We start from the raw sequence: 15,783 nt of genomic DNA on the forward strand, positions 1-15,783 counted from the left end.
CACAGCAGCTACACCATTTTACATTCCCACCAGCAGTGCACAAGGGTTCCAATTTCTCCACATCCTTACCAACACTTGCTATTTTCTGTGTTTTTCATATTAGCCATCCTAATGGATATACAGATGTATCTTTCAGGGTAATGTTTGATTTTCTTGTGAACTAGTTGCCTGATATACTGTCAATTCAGAATGATTAGCCAGCCAATTCTTGAAGTTTGGTATAGAGCAAAGTGTGGTAGTATGGCTGCTTTATCTTTGGGCTCTTTAGAAAACTCTATTTTTAAAAACTTGAACACTGTATTAATTAAAGTTACAAGTTACATATCTTAGTTGCATTTATAGTCTTTAATTCTCTAAAGTGTAAAAATAAATATACATAACACTGTTCCTACAGCTTTATTCATAATACTGAAAACTGAAAACAGTTCAAATGTCCAAAAGTTAAGGTTTGTGTGTATGTACACACATGCACACACACACACACACACACACACACACACACACACTAATGTATAGTTTTACTTACTGTTATGGAATGATGTCATCATCACATGTTGAATTTAAAGACATAGAACACCAAATATAGTATGCTCTCATTTATTTAAAATACATTTTTGAGTCTATATTATATATAAATATATGTATAAATCAATATTTGGAAGAACATTCACCAAAATGTTAATAGTGCTTTTCTTTTAAATGATAGAATCTCAGGTTATTTTTACTTTCTTTCTAATTTTTGTGTATATGAAATTTTTTTCCTGAGCATATATCATTTTTCTATAAATAATAAAACCATTTACTACCCAAAATTCATAATAAAACAAGAAGGAAATACTTGCTGGTTTTTTTTTTTTTTTTTGCCGTACGCAGGCCTCTCACTGCTGTGGCCTCTCCTGTCGTGGAGAAACAGGCTCCAGACGCGCAGGCCCAGCGGCCATGGCTCACGGGCCCAGCCGCTCCACGCCATGTGGGATCTTCCCGGACCGGGGCACGAACCCGTGTCCCCTGCATCGGCAGGCGGACTCTCAACCACTGCGCCACCAGGGAAGCCCTACTTGCTGGTATTTAATTAAAAGATTTGGCACCTGGTTTCCTAGGAGAATATATTTCAGAAGAATACTTCATGGTGAGAGAGCTATCCTTGAGTGATGTCTCATACAGAGTATTTTTATTTAAACATCCATGGCAGGGATTGTATATAATTCAGCTTCATCTTCCCCTAGATGTGCTTTCAAAGAGAAATTGTGGTAAGAAAATGCTATTATATATGAATATCATCTCTAAAATATTAAGTGGTCTTAGCCCTGGTTTACTCTGAAAACCTAGGAATGAAAAAACTGTCTAAATCTGATCACAATTTCTCTTCTTGGGTTTCAGGAACCAATAAAATCACGTGCTCCACAGCTTCATTTAGAGTACAGGTTTTATAAACAGCTCGGCAGTGCAGGTAAGTCAATGTTTCCTCCATTTATTCAGCATATAGCTTAGCTGGAAGCCCTAACATATGTAAATTTTCTTGTCTACCTTTTTTGCCAGACCATGTACCTACCCTACTTGCTGGATAGGTAAATACACATAGTCAACTAAAAAGCTACTTACTCTCTGGCATCTAGAAGGGCAGTTGAGTTGATTGGGGGTCTGTGCTACCATGCCTGCCCACAGACCAACCTGTGAATGCTTTCATTCACCTGAAATACACATGGAATGGTTTTTGCTTTTTGGTAGTTTATTCATTCTCTTTTCATTCCTTTGTGTATACAGAAAGAAAGGAGGAGGTGTTGGTAATTTTCAAGCTGTTTTTACCACATTGAGACTATATATCCATTTTAAAGACATACTACTAAAATATATCTTCTGAAATACCTTAACACTGTCACTTTATCTATTGTTCTCATTAATTTAGAAGACCTATCTATATGATTGTAATAACCTATGACCTCTGAGGATTTTTAAAAAATTAAGTTTATAATTTTTAAAAACATTCCTGTTTTTTTACCAAAAAGGTCAAATTTCTGAAATATTTTACTGGCTTGAAGAAAAATATATTGACTGAACAAATGTTACCAACTCTAAGGAGGTTGAACCCATAGGATTTCTATTGCAGAAGATGAAATCCTCCAGTGCTAGTTTAATTGTTTGACATTAATAGGCATTCCTCTGCTTTATGCTTCTTCAATGTGACAGTTTTTTGTGAATGACTGAAACATAGTTTCTATTTCAAGTACCATTATTGAAGGTACTGTTGAAGGAATTTGAGTTTCACTTCCTAAAATATATACAATTATATAAGAGCCACTGGGTGTTATTCAAGTCATCTTATACCCTGACCATGGCAATAATCAGCCATAGTCATATCCTAGGGAGGCCAGGGTGAGCGTTTGTCTTTCATTGAACCTAACATGAGTTCTTGCAGACAGCTCAAATGCATTCATCTTAGCTGTTATATGCTGCCCCTCCACTGCTCACGTGCAAGTCTTCTTTTAAGCTGCGTGTCTTCAGTTCCTTCAGTTTTTTGCGTTATGTGATTAACAGGTACTTCACTGTCATTGCTCCACTAGGAAGCATGAATGTACACACACACACACTCCTGGTTTTGTGATGTCCCTCTTAAATGAGCCTCATAAAACAGCACCAGTAACTCTGGATTTGGAGGCAGTGGGATTATTATCTTCCTTGATCTGGACACAATAGTTCTATTAATTTAGGTTAGCTATTTTTTTTTTTTTTTGCGTTACGTGGGCCTCTCACTGTTGTGGCCTCTCCCGTTGTGGAGCACAGGCTCCAGACGCGCAGGCTCAGCGGCCATGGCTCATGGGCCCAGCCACTCCGCGGCATGTGGGATCCTCTCGGACCAGGGCACGAACCCATGTCCCCTGCATCAGCAGGCGGACCCTCAACCACTGCGCCACCAGGGAAGCCCCTAGGTTAGCTATTTTAACAGCCATTTTACATAGTTGACTTTTGTGCATTTGTGGAGTTCTACTCAGTTGAAACCTTTATGTCTTTTTTACATAAGCTGCCATCAACCAAGGCTTTCTGAATTTTTCTGGTTATATAATTGATTTTGATCACCAGAACCTCCTAAGTGTCATCTTATTTTATCCCATTATTACTAAGTATTCGGATGCTTTTCAATCCTAATTCTGTTACTGATGATTACACATTGACTGTTTTTTAATTATAACTGCATATCCACCCTGCTCCTTCCATAAGACTACTATAAGCTCCTTAAGAACAGGCTTGTGCCTTCTTCACCCTGGTGTCTCAAATGTATCTCAGGGCCCTACATAGTTCTTTCACATAATAGGAAGCTGGGAAGAATTCTGGTGACAGAAGGAACTTAGGAAGATTTGATAAGCATGCGTTTTACATTTTTGCCAAGTTATTAAGAAAGATATTCCCTGAGGATGGCTGAAAAGGGGAAATTATTTATTTATGATAGGTAAAAAGTGGATTTATTTAGAGAGATACACATTCCATAGACAGAATGTGGTCCGTCTCAAAAGGTGAGAACGGCCCTGGGAGAAGCACACTCCACAGAGCGTGGGCCATCTCAGAAGGCGAGAGGCCAGGAAATTCATTTTGAAAGTAAATCAGTTGACAAAGTAGACAAGATTTCACCATGTCTCCCTATAAATGTGAGCATGAACACTAGAGCTTCTTCCTAAGTTACAGGCACAAGCATTTCTCTTCCTATTTTTCTAGAGTGAAGTTCCCAGCTGCAAATGTTACTCATCAGTAGTTAATGTATGAGCAGCTAGAGCACATATGCCCTTCTCTTCAGAACCAAGGTGATGCTGTGGCACTGTAAATAAACAGCCTTTCACGCTGAAAGCACACAAACCAAAATTATGCAATCGTTGTTTTTACTCATTGATGCTTCGTCTGTCATTATTCAGCACAGGCCGAAGATTTGCACGATATTTGGATATCATGACAAGGAATACTTAAAAAGAAAAAAAAAGCCCATTGTGACTTAGATTTGTTCAAGGAATTAATCAGTACTTAAGAAATAAATGGATGAAATTTGGGGGGAGAAATGAGTGATTAGGAATGTAAAGGACACTGGTATAGCTTGAGACTTTAAATTCCTAGAATAAGAACTTCTGTGTTGGCTTGAGAATAATTTGACCATTTTTTCCTTAAGTACAAAAGTCTTATTCATTACCTTGCTTTTTGACCCCTACATTGCCCTGACTGTATGATCTGGAAATTCATACCAGTTCTCTACTCATGGGTAGATAGAACAAAAATGGTAGTACTGGATGATTGTGAACATGGTTTAAGGTGGAGCTCTTCCTGATTGTCCCTTCTTTTCCTTGTTTGATCTCTAACTTCTTCTCTTCTATACCGTCGTGTTCTCTAGTGGACAGTCACACTTCAAGCTTTCTTTGCTGATTGTAACTTTGCCATCAAGAATTTCAAGACCTGATTATTTACTGTGAAGGTTATCTCTAAGATAATCAGGGAAGAAAGAGGGCCTTGAGAGTCTTGAAACTGAGAATGAGGATTTTGGTCTTCCTAAAAGCTGTCATTTTTTCCTTTTTTCATTTATTGTAGAAACCAAATTATGAAATATTAAAGGATATTTTGAAAGGAGATGGTGGTCCATGTCCTTATCACCCTAACTCAGCCACATTTTATTTGAATATTTCTCTTTTTCATATGCAGACATATTTCATAGTTAATCTCAGTTCACATGCAATTGCATGTCTTCATTTACTGAACATTGTAACATTTGTCTTGATGCTGCATTAGATACACGTTTCTAATCATTGTATAATATCCTGTCAGCTTTGTAGACCATAATTTAGGCATGCATTTAGTGCTGTCAGACTTGTAGCTTGTTTTTATTTGAAGAAAGCATTTCTCCTATTGATATACCTGAGTATATAACTCAGTATATAACTCAAAACTTTTCCTTCATACGTTCTGCCATCTACTCCGCATATGATACGATGGTGATTTTCAAATGTTTAAAGATCTATTAAATGATAGATTAAGTTTATTCCAAAGGATTCCAGAATAAAAATTATAGAAAGAAATTTCAGTAAGATAAGTTTGACTTTGTATCACAGTTAAAACAGTGTGAAAGTAATCTAAGTGTCATCAATATGGGTCGGGGTAAATAAATGGTGATATATTTATACCACGGAATTAGCTATTAAAAAAAAAGCACAGGGCTTCCCTGGTGGCGCAGTGGTTGAGAGTCCGCCTGCCAATGCAGGGGACACGGGTTCGTGCCCCGGTCCAGGAAGATCCCACGTGCCGCGGAGCGGCTGGGCCCGTGAGCCATGGCCGCTGAGCCTGCGCGTCTGGAGCCTGTGCTCCGTAACGGGAGAGGCCACAACAGTGAGAGGCCCGCGTACCGCAAAAAAAAAAAAAAAAAGTTAATGATTATCTTTGAAGAGAATGATTAGAAATGGGAAGCAGTCTTTAGGTTTACACTTTAATCCTTTCACGTTGGTTGTATTTTTTGCCCTGATCATGTATTATTATTGTATTGTTATTATAATAGCTAATTTTTTAAAAGACTGCAGCAGTGGATTTATGGTCTCTCTCTTACCTCTTCCATCACCAAGCAACCTGTTTCTGTCCCCATTTATCTGGAGCCATGTGTTAACAGTTTCAGGCATAAGGTCAACAAATGATGATAAAGTGGGGCAATACTGTGTTTCCTTTCTTTCCAAACACCTTCTTGTAGGAAGAAAAAAACCAAATTGTGAACTGGAATAAGCTGTTTTATGCAATAGGATTTCCTGTCGCTTAGCAGGAGGGCAGTTTTCAGGCAGAAGTTAAACAGTTATACATTCTGGATGTTATAAGGGAGATTTGTGCACTGGGTAGAAAGTTAGATTACGTGACTTTTTAAGACCTATTTGAACACTGAGATTGTATTAAAAACTTTAAAGACCATGTTACCATGCAAAAAACATCCTGGTGCAGATATTTATACTTGGGATCTTACTCAGTTTCAGAAGATATAAACTTATTTTTCTAAGTTAATTACATCATAAATATAACCCTGGCAAAGTGGACACCCAGTAGTCAGTGAATCCAAATGGGAACATTATCTACTATTTTCACATATTTGGATGGGTGCGGGTGGGGTAGATTTTTATTTGCAAATTATGGTTCAGTCATTGAGCCTGATATTGCTGGAGAATTTACAAATTTATTTCAAAGCAAAACAGTATTTTTAAAATGTGAACTCTGCAACTATATGTAATGACTATGGAAAATTTTTATATTATTCTTTTCCTCACTGTTGGAACATCAAAGTTTTAGGTTTTCTCCAGTGACTAAACCAAATACATTCTTCAGTTTTGTCTTACTTTTGCTTAATTTTTTCTTATATCATTGTTTTGATTTTTCACAGTACAAAGGGCTTTGGCACTGAGCACAGTTATACTTTTCTTTTCAGATGTAACTTTGTATAGGTTGTTCTGAGTACACAAGATTAGAAATAAGGGACTTAAAGATTGACTCTGGGTTCCCTGGGGCTGGCTTGCCCTCCTGGTAGCTTCAGTATTTGTTTGGTACAATGGGCCAACTTCACAAGAAAGAACAGTATTTAATCATGGTAATTAAAGACTGTAAGCCTTGCATTCAGCAGATGAAAGCACCCAGTGAGTTTTAACCATCTTTCTTATTTTCTTATCATTTTCTTCAGTGATCATTGTTGGGTTAATTGTAATATAGTCACCATGGGTAAATCTCAAACTTATTTTCCTGTTATGGGAATGTTTTTAGGTTTCCCTGTGCTCCGAGTGTCCTTTTTCTTAGGAGAGTATATACATTGTCAGTTTATAAATTTCCCAGCCAACAAATCTTTTATCCAGCACACCTCCCACTTTTGCTTATGTCCTAACACACAGGAACAGGACATGTGGATGACAGGTTTGGGGCAGAGATAGGCAAAACCAGTGGCCTCAACAGAGAGGAGCCCTAAACATAAGAGAGGGACAGTGTGAGCACGAAGGTTCATAGCTAGATAGGGACTGGTCACATAATACGGGTCAGTATATGTTTGGTAATTAACTAAAAGGTGAATAAACCAGAACCAAGCATGCAGCTGAAGTGGCAGGAGAGAGAGGGAGGAAGGGAGAGGGAATGAGTCAGCAAGAGCAGGAGCAAATGAAGGAAGATGGGGGAGGGGTGAATAGGCAAATGGCAAGAAAATAGGATTCTAGAGACAGAAATGAGAGTGCAAGTGATAAAATCTGGTGGACGCCTCTGAAGTAGCCAGAAGGAGCAATAAAGTTGCCTTCTATTACTGTTCTCAGAGTTAGCTGTTTCTTAGGAACAGTGGTTTTGAACAATAGCTTGGATATTTTTAGTAAAAGTAGTAAGGTAGGTTATGGTAAATTCCCATCACTTCACTTGGCATTTGGAAAGGCCTAATTTATAATATAAACAGATAATACAATGATCTCTTTGCTTCTGGAGGCTTCTTAATTGTATTGAGAGATCCTAAAGGTAGTAGAAGTACTCATCGTGCTGTGGTTAAACATTTATTTCCACTTCTACCCAGCAACCTGCCTGGGAAAAATTCTCAGGGGCTCTGGGAATAAATATCACATCATAGACAATCTAAGCCTGAGCTGCCATGTCCTGGCTTTCCAGCAGCTATTCTAATCTGCTAATGACTATTCTGCTTTGCCTTTCTTGTAAAGGAGATGGTAATCCTCAAATTAAAGACAGCAAAAGGGAATTCCCTGGCGGTCCAGTGGTTAGGACTCCGCACTTCCACTACAGGGGGTACGGGTTCTGTCCCTGGTCAGGGAACTCCCGCAAGCCTCGCGGCGAGGCCAATAAATAAATAAATAAAATCTTTAAAATTAAAAAGACAATAAGATACTTACTGAAATTTCACAGTGTAACAAAGCCCAGGCAAAAATCTCATTGGAAAGAGAAAGCAAGTGAACTTAAGTGCCCACTAGGTACTTTATATGGTTATTTCATTTTTCCCATTTTGAGCACAGGGAAGTTTAGTAACTTACTTTACCCAGGGTCATACAGTAGGAAAACCTGAGCTAGGAATGTGTTTGTCCCATGTTTTCCTACAGATTTCTGTCTTGCGTGTAGACCGAGCAGAGGCCAGATGCCGGGCACCTTCTACCCATTACCCCTTGCCTAATTGTAATAGAATAGTGGGACATAGTTGTTAAAGTGTTAATTGATGCAAAGCCCTAGAACTTTTCCCAGCGAAACAGTAGGATTTCCTGTTTCATACGGTGCCCCCAAATTTCATGCCTTTGTTACCTCCAAAATCTTTTATGGCCTTGGGTGATCTAGGTTTTGAAACATTTCTTTCCAAAGTAATTTAATCATTTGGGTTGAATACTTGTGCCATATGTGCAACTGAGGAGCTCAGAGCTACCCCACCCAAGCCATTTTCACCCACTGAAACCTTTATGCTATGAATAAAGTATTCATATTCCATAATACCTATATGGGAAAAGAATCTGAAAAAGAAAGAATATATGTATATGTATAACTGAATCACTCTGCTGTACACCTGAAACTACCACAACATTGTAAATCAACTATACACCAATAAAATTTTTAAAAGAAGTATTCATACTCTGCAATTTTGAAGTTTCTGGGAAGGAGTGGTTTTATATGTCATCAGAAAAGGTAGGAGGTATAGGTTGGTACCAGAAAAAGAGCTTTGAATCTAGGCACCTGTTAAGTTAACAGGAACATGGTTCTACTTCAAGAGAGAAATAAAGCATAAATCTGAAGAATATCATGAGAAAGTGTGAGATTGGCAAAACCGTCCTGTAGTGTTGTGGACTTCCTTAGGAGTAAATTATAAATAGGCTGGGCAAACACAGGAAGAAGGACACAGGAAAATAAAAAATAAGAACATCTGAAGAGATGTTGGAAAGATGGGGATTTTACTGAAAATAGAAGTGAATCCTACAACAAGAGTAGTTACGAACAAATAACATGGGTCAGCGTAGATGTTCAATAGTTAGGAGTGCTTTAAGGAATTGAGAAGAAACGTTTTCGTCTCCAGTTGGGCAGAAAGTTTTCATAACAAGAGAAGAAAGGATGAAATAGTGACCTTGGTAAAAGAAAGTGAAATCTGGATTCTTTCTTGCCATATATAAGTTTTTCAGAAGTCTCTCTGCCAGAGGTATTACAGAGAGAGGAGACATATACCACTAAATTCAGGGAAAACCAATCTTAATTAGTATAAATGGGCAGTCTTGAAATTACATTTTGAGAACTGGAGATTTAGACACTTGCCATCTCTAATTATAGGCAGTGTGCGTAAGTGGAGACAGCCAAGAATGGGAGCAAGGAGAAAAGTTTAGCCCAAGTTTTCCCACTGTTTTTCTGTGAGTTACTATTAACCTTGTGCCCCTGCTATGCCTCAGTTTCCTTATTCATGTAACGGGAAACCTCCTCTTTCTTATTGAGTTTGCAGAACTTCCAGGGATGAATGAGGTAATGTCTGTAAAGGCCTTGAATCCTTAAGGAAAAAGTGCTATATAAACACAAGGCAGCATTGTTTTACATTGAAACCAAAGATCTAACTTTCCGTAGAAATGGAAATATCCTATTTACATTTCTTATAGCTTTGAAAAATATCAGAATGAAGAGATAACAGTTTCATTTTTGAAGAATTTTTGATGGATTCTCAAACAATAGTGACTTAATATTTCCCAGTCCTTTCTCTGACTTAATAGAGCAGAATTCTGCTGTGGTGAACCCATCACATCTGTGATCTTGAGAAGTTTGTTTCTTTCAGAGGAGCTCAATGTGGTCGTGTTGAAATACAGTTATGAGCCTGCTTGGTGAGAATGACCACTTTTGCTTCTACAACTCCACAGCCTTTCGTGCCAGTTTGGAGGGGACACTTGGCCACAGCCATCTTTTCCATCTACCTGGAAAAGAACCCCAGAAAAAAAAAATCCAATTGCCATACCTATTTTTGTTTTGTAAAATGGAATTGAAACCACTATGCAAGGACCAGGCCAAAGGATTCATTAATATTTGGTCCTTACCATAACTGGATTCATCTCTGAATTCTCAAAGGAAGTGGTCTTACTAGTGATGAACTACTGAAACATCAAAAGTAAGGTTTATTACAGTAGTCTGTGGGAATATTAGTGAATGTCATTGCCCCCCAAAATGAAAGATACAAATGGTTGAGCTGCCTCCTGCCTCCAGTGTAGAAGGTGAGATTTCTTAGGAAGCCAGACAGTGTAAAGGGACAGATAGTAAATACTTTAGGCTTGGTGGGCCACTTGTCTCTGTTGTAACTATTCAACTCGTGTTATCTATATTCAGCTCTTGTTGTCCTTGTAGCACAAACATAGCCTTAAACAGTTTGTAAATAAATGAGCTATATTCCAATAAAGATTTATTCACGGACACTGAAATTTGAAATTTATGTAATTTTCACTGCTGAAATATTCTTCTTTAAATTTTTTTCAAATATTTAAAAATGTAGAAACTATTCTTAGTTCTCTAATCATGCAAAAGTAGTTGGGCCAAATTTGACCTAAAGGCTATATAGTTTGCTGATCTCAGCTCTAGCATGGCAGCTACCAAAACTCCTTATTCTTTTTTATCGCTTAGTTCAGTTTGCATAACATAAGAATTACCTCGAGACTTCCCTGGTGGTCCAGGGGTTAAGACTTCATGCTTCCAATGCAAGGGACGCGGGTTCAATCCCTGATGGGGGAACTATCCTGCATGCCGAGTGGTGCAGCCAAAAAAAAAAAAAAGGGATTACTGCAAGGAATACTTCCTTATTCCTTATATATAGTCCACCCTTTTCTAAAAAATAAATTTATTTATTTATTTATGGCTGCGTTGGGTCTTTGTTGCTGCACACGGGCTTTCTCTAGTTGCGGCGAGCGGGGGCTACTCTCGTTGCGGTGTGGGGGCTTCTCTTGTTAGGAGCACGGGCTCTAGGCACACAGGCTCAGTAGTTGTGGCTTGTGAGCTCTAGAGCGCAGGCTCAGTAGTTGTGGTGCACGGGCTTAGTTGCTCTGCAACTAAGTTCCCGGACCAGGGCTCAAACACGTGCCCCTGCATTGGCAGGCGGATTCTTAACCACTGAGCCACCAGGGAAGTCCACATTCTACCCCTGAGGCACTGTAATGAGAGAACTTACAGAGCGAGAGCCATATCCCTCATTCTGTGGACTTTTCACAGTGTAATATGCTGCTGGATTGTGAACTTATTTTTCCATTTATTTTATTGAAGTATAGTTGATTTACAATGTGTGTTAATTTCTGCTGTACAGCAAAGTGATTCAGTTATACATTCTTTTTCATATTCTTTTCTATTATGGTTTATTACAAGATATTGAATATAGTTCCTTGTGCTATACAGTAGGACCTTGTTGTTTATTCTAATATTATAGTTTACATCTGCTAATCCCAAACTCCCAATCCATCCCTCCCTTACCCTCCTCCCCCTAGGCAACCACAAGTATGTTCTCTATGTCTGTGAGCCTATTTCTGTTCATAGATAAATTAATTTGTGTCATATTTTAGCTTCCACACATAATTGATATCATATGGTGTTTGTCTTTCTCTTTCTGACTTACTTCACATAGTATGATAATCTCTAGGTCGATTCATGTTGCCACAAATGGCATTATTTCATTCTTTTTTATGGCAGAGTAGCATTCCATTGTATATATGCACCACATCTTCTTTATCCATTCATCTGTTGATGGACATTTAGGTTGTTTCCATGTCTTGGCTATTGTAAATAGTGCTGCAGTGAACATTAGGATGCATATATCTTTTCGAATTATAGATTTCTACAGATATATGGCCAGGAGTGGGATTGCTATATCATAGGGCAACTCTATTTTTAGCTTTTTTGAGGAACCTCCATACTGTCTTCCATAGTGGCTGCACCAGTTTACATCCCCACCAACAATGTAAGGAGGGTTCCCTGGGTTGTGAGCTTTTTAAGGGTGAGAAGCATCTTTTATTCATTATAGTATTATTTGCATATCACTTAATCCAAAGAAGAGACTCAACAGATGTCAAATTGATGAAATCTCAGTATATAAACTCTTCCAGCAGGATTTCACTAGCAGTGAGATCACCAAGTTAAGTGACAGCTTCTTTCTTTTATGTATACACTCTCCTCTTCAAGATCTCAGCCTCTTCTTTATTTGCTTATGCTAACAATTCTTGATTAACTGTATTAAGGAAGAAGAATAGAGATATGAATGAATAATTCAAGATATTAGAATGAAGTCCTCCAAATTTTTTCTACAGGGATTTGGTGTAGTCAGAGACATGTATATTCACTATTACCTATAAACTTAGAGCATCCAAGAACTGCCTGGCAAAAGTTCTGGAATTTAAGCCTTTTGAAGGTAGGAATTATGTGTGGTTCTCATAAATATAATGGCTGTAGTAGTGCACATCTTCATACATAAATGGCCCATCAGCGGGTAGAAAATTATTTGGACACAATCACATTGAAACAGTTGTCATAATTTGTCAACGTATTGCTTGGCTCCACTCTCAACAGTTATAGTTCAGAAAAGATAGGACTCTAGATCTCTTACTATGCTACCTAAAAAAGAGAGTAACATTTTTTTTTTAATATTTATTTGGCTGTGCTGGGTCTTGGTTGCGGCATGTGGAATCTTCATTGCAGCATGCGTGTGGGATCTAGTTCCCTGACCAGGACCGAACCCAGGCCCCCTGCATTGGGAGCATGGAGTCTTAACCACTGGACCACCAGGGAAGTCCCAAAAGAGAGTAACTTTAAAGAAGGAATGTACAACTATCTGTGTGCAGCTTGCCCAAAGGAAAAATTTTTTTTCACTTAAAAAATTATTTTGTTAAGTTATGGAGAAAACTAATATCATTGAAGGTTTAGAAAAATACATAAAAGAAAGATTTAATCTCTCTACTCACAACTACTATTCTCATGTGTACTTCCTTAGTCTTTTTTTTTTTTTAATTTATTTTTGTCTGTGTTGGGTCTTCATTGCCGTGCGTGGGCTTTCTGTAGTTGTGGCAAGTGGGGGCTACTCTTCGTTGTGGTGCAGGGGCTTCTCATTGTGGTGGCTTCTCTTGTTGCAGAGCGCGGGCTTTAGGCACGCGGACTTCAGTAGTCATGGCACGTAGGCTTAGTAGTTGTGGCTCGCGGGCTCAAGAGCGCAGGCTCAGTAGTTGTGGCGCACGTGCTTAGTTGCTCCGCGGCATATGGGATCTTCCGGGACCAGGGCTCGAACCTATGTCCCCTGCATTGGCAGGCAGATTCTTAACCACTGCGCCACCAGGGAAGTCCCCCTTAGTCTTTTTTTTTTTAATATTTATTTAATTTATTTATTTTTGGCTGCGTTGGGTCTTCGTTGCTGTGCGCGGCCTTTCTTTAGTTGTGGCGAGTGGGGGCTACTCTTTGTTGAGGTGCACAGACTTCTCATTGCAGTGGCTTCTCTTGTTGCGGAGCACAGACTCTAGGCGCACAGGCTTCAGTAGCTGTGGCACGTGGGTTCAGTAGTTGTGGCTTGTGGGCTCTAGAGCACAGGCTCAGTAGTTGTGGCGCACAGGCTTAGTTGCTCCGCGGCATATGGGATCTTCCTGGACCAAGGCTTGAACCCGTGTCCCCTTCATTGGCAGGCGGATTCTTAACCACTGCGCCACCAGGGAAGCCCCCCCCTTAATCTTTTTATGTATATATTTTCATTAAAAATTTTTCTGATTTAAATATAAGATGGGGGTCTGTTTATCAAATGGGAAGGTGTAAGTTTCAAACAGTGCTGAGGTTCTTTTAGCTTTATTATCCAATATGTATTTGAGAGATGAGATACTAAAGGGATAGAATGAGTTAAATGTCAATTTGAATATTATGATTGGAAAACAGTTGAAATATTGAAGATATTGAAAACAGTTCTAGGCAGATAATAAAAAATGTTAGAGAATAAGTTGCTGGGGCCCATCTATGTTTGTCATGTCTCCTGTATTGAGGCACCATCAACTATAGGAGCTTCGTAGCCTAATTTGAGTATAAAGGCTTTGTTCAAAATCCTAAGATAATTCTCAGAACACCATATTTCAGTTCAGTTAGCTGCTGGGATAACCTAATAATCAGTCAATAACTAGACCACCACCAGCTGTCACAGATCATACCTCACTTCTATATACTAGTTTATAGGTATCTTATTTAAAATTCTAGGATTTCGGGACTTCCCTGGGGCGCAGTGGTTAAGAATCCACCTGCCAATGCAGGGGACACAGGTTCAGTCCCTGGTCCGGGAAGATCGCACATGCCATGGAGCAACTAAGCCTGTGCTCCACATCTACTGAGTCTGCACTCTAGAGCCCACGAACCACAACTGCTGAATACCACGAGCCTAGAGCCTGTGCTTCGCAAAAGAGAAGCCACTGCAATGAGAAGGCCCCGTGCCGCAATGAAGAGTAGCCCCCGCTCGCTGCAACTAGAGAAAGCCCGCATGTAGCAACGAAGATCCAATGCAGCCAAAAAAGATATAAATAAATAAAATGCTAGGATTTCAAGGGTGACAGATTTTCTAAGGAAACCAACTGTTAAATACAGCGTAGTCTTATTTGAGTTTAGGAGCTAAAGTTGGCACACAGGTGAAAATCACACATAATCAGAGTCAGCCTTGAAAAATCTCTCAAATTGCCCATGGCTTATAGAGTGTAGTCTAACTGGATTTGTGTATATGATCATACTCAGTAAATATGCATGGTATGGATGTTCAGTATATACAGTGCTGCAGAATTTATGTAATAAGGTATGCATCTTCAAAATATGGTAGTTTTTTTTATTTCTTAAACTTTGGTTTGGCCAAGCATATATCATGAAATTTAAGTAAGTGGATTTGATGCTTATACCATTCCATGTCTCACTCTTTTTGCTAATTTTTATGGAAGACTTGACCTAGTACTATGTTAGCTGTTTGCCTCTCTGTTTTCTATCTGTAAGCTCCCTAAGGAGAGAGTCTGTGTCTTACTTATCTTTGTTTTTTCTTCTCTCCCTAAAGCATCTAGTGTAGTGTCTTGCGCATAGTGTTTAGGAAGTGATGGTTATAGAAGAGCAAGAGGAACAGTTATGTGTGTGTATTGGTAAACACCATTTGATTACAAAGAACAGAATCTATTCCAATTAGCTATGATTCTAAAGGAGAATTTACTGAAAAATCATAGGGACATATCATGGAACCAAGGAAGGAAATATACAGGTCTCACTAGGGATTGGAACAAAGCACTTAGAAAGCCTCTAGGAACCAAAACAACTGCTCTTTGTCCCTGGCTTTCTGTCTAACTCTTCTGGACTCTGACACTATATTTGACCCTCCTTCTGCTTAGTGTCATAAAATCTTATGCCTTGGCTTCTGTTAGCCCTCTTCATCTGCTATGTGTTACCAGCCTTCTCTGCATCTCCTTACATTTGGTGGAAAAAAGTCTTTTATGCAGCCCTTCTCCATTTAAGCACCAGCAGAGATTGACTGGAGTCCTGTATCTCAGTTGCGAGCTCTGGCACTTCCCTGGTCGTCCAGTGGTTAAGACTCCACGCTTCCAATGCAGAGGGCACAGATTTGATCCCAGGTCGGGGAACTAAGATCCCGCATGCCACACGGCATGGCCAAAAAACATGCAAGTTCCTAGGAAAGAGACCGGCTGACTTAGCTTGGAACAGCCTTCCAGTTCTGGTCCCAATGCTGTGATAAGGGTGCGCAGGATCACATGGACTCCATCGCTCAGCATAGAGCACGTTCTCTAAGAATGTGGCTTAAAAACTGGGAGAAGACAG

At 39.1% G+C, this 15,783-nt stretch overlaps 1 protein-coding gene across 7 annotated transcripts in view; it reads left to right on the forward strand.

Annotated features, from left to right (window-relative positions):
* The window catches only part of CSNK1G1 (casein kinase 1 gamma 1), a 146,663-nt gene that overhangs the window by 75,423 nt on the left and 55,457 nt on the right, over positions 1–15,783 (forward strand). For 6 of the 7 annotated variants that reach the window (XM_060294142.1, XM_030878972.2, XM_060294146.1 and 3 more), the window contains exon 4: positions 1,381–1,450. The exons of the other annotated variant lie outside the window; for it this stretch is intronic. In XM_060294142.1, coding sequence (XP_060150125.1) covers positions 1,381–1,450 — 70 coding nt within the window. The remainder of the gene's footprint in view (positions 1–1,380; positions 1,451–15,783) is intronic. 7 annotated transcript variants of the gene reach the window in all.

The sequence above is a fragment of the Globicephala melas genome, chromosome 2 (assembly GCF_963455315.2).
Source record: "Globicephala melas chromosome 2, mGloMel1.2, whole genome shotgun sequence".
NCBI classification, from domain to species: Eukaryota; Metazoa; Chordata; class Mammalia; order Artiodactyla; family Delphinidae; genus Globicephala; species Globicephala melas.